Here is a 2,877-nt window from a genome sequence, read left to right on the forward strand (position 1 = left end):
AGCTGGGGTTGTTTATCCTGGAGAAGAGGAGGCTCAGGGCAGACAAGGCAGTGTCAGGGCACAGGTTGGACTTGATGATCTTCAAGGTCTTTTCCAACCTTACTGATTTTGTGATTATCTGAAACCACCCTTGGAGCAGCTGCAGGATGAGCCCTGGGCCTCCTCTTCAGAAGCTGCAGCAGCCCAGGTCCCTCAGCTTCTCCTGCCAGCCCCAAAGCCCATCCTGTCAGTCCTGCAGAGCCTCTGCAGCTCCTCCTCATTGCCCAGAACAGGGAGCCCCACAGGCAGACACAGCAGCCCAGATGTGCCCCCCTGGCCTGGGGTGCCTCTGGCAAGGGAGCAGCAGGAGGCACTGCAGGAGCCTGCAGACAATTCCTGCAGCACTTGGAGGATGATCCTGCTGCCCAAGGGACGTTCCCATGGGGCCAAGTCAGGAACTGCAATGGGGAGTGGGGCCAGAGAGGAAAGGGCAAACATGGATGGGCTGTTTGCAGGGGAGGGAACAGGGCTGGGCAAGAAGAAGAAATTTGTAACAGGAAAGAGTAAAGAAAATAGAGGTGATGAAAAGGAAATGCTTGTGGCAGTTTGGGGGTGGCTGCCAGGCAGCCCTGGCTCTGAGCAACAGCGTCTGCAGTGGGACAGGAAACTCCCAGCTGATGGGAACAAAGTTTCTGGCTGACTGGGGAGGCCAGGACAGAGCTGAGTGGTTTCCCTGGTGTCCCCCAGCCCTTCCTGGCCCCAGGGGCTGATGGCATTTGTGCTCCCTCAGTTTCATGTCCCCACAGCAGCAGCATGGGGGTGCTCCCGCCTGCTCTGTGCAATGCAAACAGGGGCTCCTGAGCCAGTGCTGCCGTGGCTGTGCCTGCAAGGATGCAGCACCTGTGTGAGCTGGGGGAGAGGCCAGGGCTGCAGAGGGGGGATGTTGTTGGCAGCTCCATCAGGACGCTCTGGGACGCTGCCCTGGGCTGTGCAGCGCACTGGGGATGGATCAGCCCCTGCTCTGCTGCTCCTTCCCTTCTCCCCCAGGGCCCTTGCAGAGCCCCAGCCATGCTGTTTGCCCCCAGCCTGCCCACGGCCAGCCTGGGGCTGCTCACCCTGGGGCTTTTCTGTGCTGAGCATTGGCCTGGCCGTGTTCTTGAGAGAGCCTGGGCAAGGAGCCTGCAGCCCCCAGGCCCTGGCCTGAGGCGTCAGCGCTGCCCCAGCAGTGCCCATGGCCTGTCCCTGCTGCAGCCCCGGCACTGCCACCCCCAGGACTGTGCCCGGCCCCGAGACCACTCAGGCCCTGCAGCAACACCAGGGCCACCAGGGCAGCGGGGCAGGGCCACGGCAGCAGCACTGGCAACACCAAGTGCTGCTGCTGCTGCTGCTGGGCACAGCTGCTGTGCCAGCACTGATCTGCCCCAGCTCTGCACACAGACATTGCTGCTGTAGCTCCAGAGAAGGCAGCAAAAGGGCATCTCTGCAGAAAACTCTGCTAAGACATCTTTTACTTCCTTTAAAGCCTCCAAGAATGCAGCTCGTCATTGACAGAGTCTGTGGCCACAGGGAAGGTGGGGAGAAACAAAATGAGAAATGGCACAAAAAAAGGCTTTTTATTGTGCACAATAGTATTAAAAAAAGAGGAAAAAAAACCACACAACCACACCAACCAGAATTATCAATGATGATTTTTATTACAAGTAATATGCAGAAATTGGCAACCACTTTAATATTCCTGAAAGCATCCAGTCATCAGTCTTCTCACTGTAGCCTTGAGCTCCTGGTTCCTCAGGCTGTAGATGAGGGGGTTCAGGGCTGGAGGCACCACCAAGTACAGAACTGACAGGGCCACATCCAGGGATGGGGAGGAGATGGAGGAGGGCTTCAGGTAGGCAAATATGCCAGTGCTGAGGAACAGGGAGACCACAGCCAGGTGAGGGAGGCAGGTGGAAAATGCTTTGTGCCGTCCCTGCTCAGAGGGGATCCTCAGCACAGCCCTGAAGAGCTGCACATAGGAGAAAACAATGAACACAAAACACCCAAGTCCTAAACAGGCACTAACTGCAAGAAGCCAAATTTCTCTGAGGTAGGATTTGGAGCAAGAGAGCTTTAGGATGGGGGGGATTTCACAGAAGAACTGGTCCAGGGCATTGCCATGGCACAGGGGCAGGGAAAATGTATTGGCTGTGTGCATGAGAGCATTGAGAAAGGCACTGGCCCAGGCAGCTGCTGCCATGTGGGCACAAGCTCTGCTGCCCAGGAGGGTCCCGTAGTGCAGGGGTTTGCAGATGGACACGTAGCGGTCGTAGCACATGATGGTCAGGAGGGAAAGCTGTGATCCAAGGAAGAAGAAAATCATAAAGAGCTGTGCAGCACATCCTGTGTAGGAGATGGTGGTGGTGTCCCAGAGGGAATTGTGCATGGCTTTGGGGACAGTGGTGCAGATGGAGCCCAGGTCGCTGAGGGCCAGGTTGAGCAGGAAGAAGAACATGGGCGTGTGCAGGTGGTGGCCGCAGGCTACGGCGCTGATGATGAGGCCATTGCCCAGGAGGGCAGCCAGGGAGATGCCCAGCAAGAGGCAGAAGTGCAGGAGCTGCAGCTGCCGCGTGTCTGCCAATGCCAGCAGGAGGAAGTGGCTGATGGAGCTGCTGTTGGACATTTCTTCTGCCTTGGCACAGGTTTCTGTAAAAAAGTAATCTGGGAATATTTGGGTTTGGAGAGGACTTTAAATATCCCAGCACAGCCTGGGGGCACTTTCCCCCCACTGCCTGCCCAGGGCTCTGCTGCCTGGAGCTGTCCCTGCCAGCAGCTGCTTCCCTGTGCCCAGGGCTGGGCCCTGCCAGTGCTGCCAGAGCCCAGCCCAGCCCTGGGGGCTCAGCTCTGCCCTGCAGACCCCTC

The 2,877-nt window shown here is 57.8% G+C and overlaps 1 protein-coding gene across 1 annotated transcript; it reads right to left on the reverse strand.

Moving 5' to 3' along the window:
* Positions 1 to 1,705: 1,705 nt before the first annotated feature.
* Positions 1,706 to 2,638, reverse strand: LOC135287703 (olfactory receptor 14C36-like). Its single transcript, XM_064400926.1, has one exon. The coding sequence runs from the start codon at positions 2,636 to 2,638 to the stop codon at positions 1,706 to 1,708; it is 933 nt and encodes a 310-aa protein (XP_064256996.1).
* Positions 2,639 to 2,877: the final 239 nt, after the last annotated feature.

The sequence above is a fragment of the Passer domesticus genome, chromosome 30 (assembly GCF_036417665.1).
Source record: "Passer domesticus isolate bPasDom1 chromosome 30, bPasDom1.hap1, whole genome shotgun sequence".
Lineage (NCBI taxonomy): Eukaryota > Metazoa > Chordata > Aves > Passeriformes > Passeridae > Passer > Passer domesticus.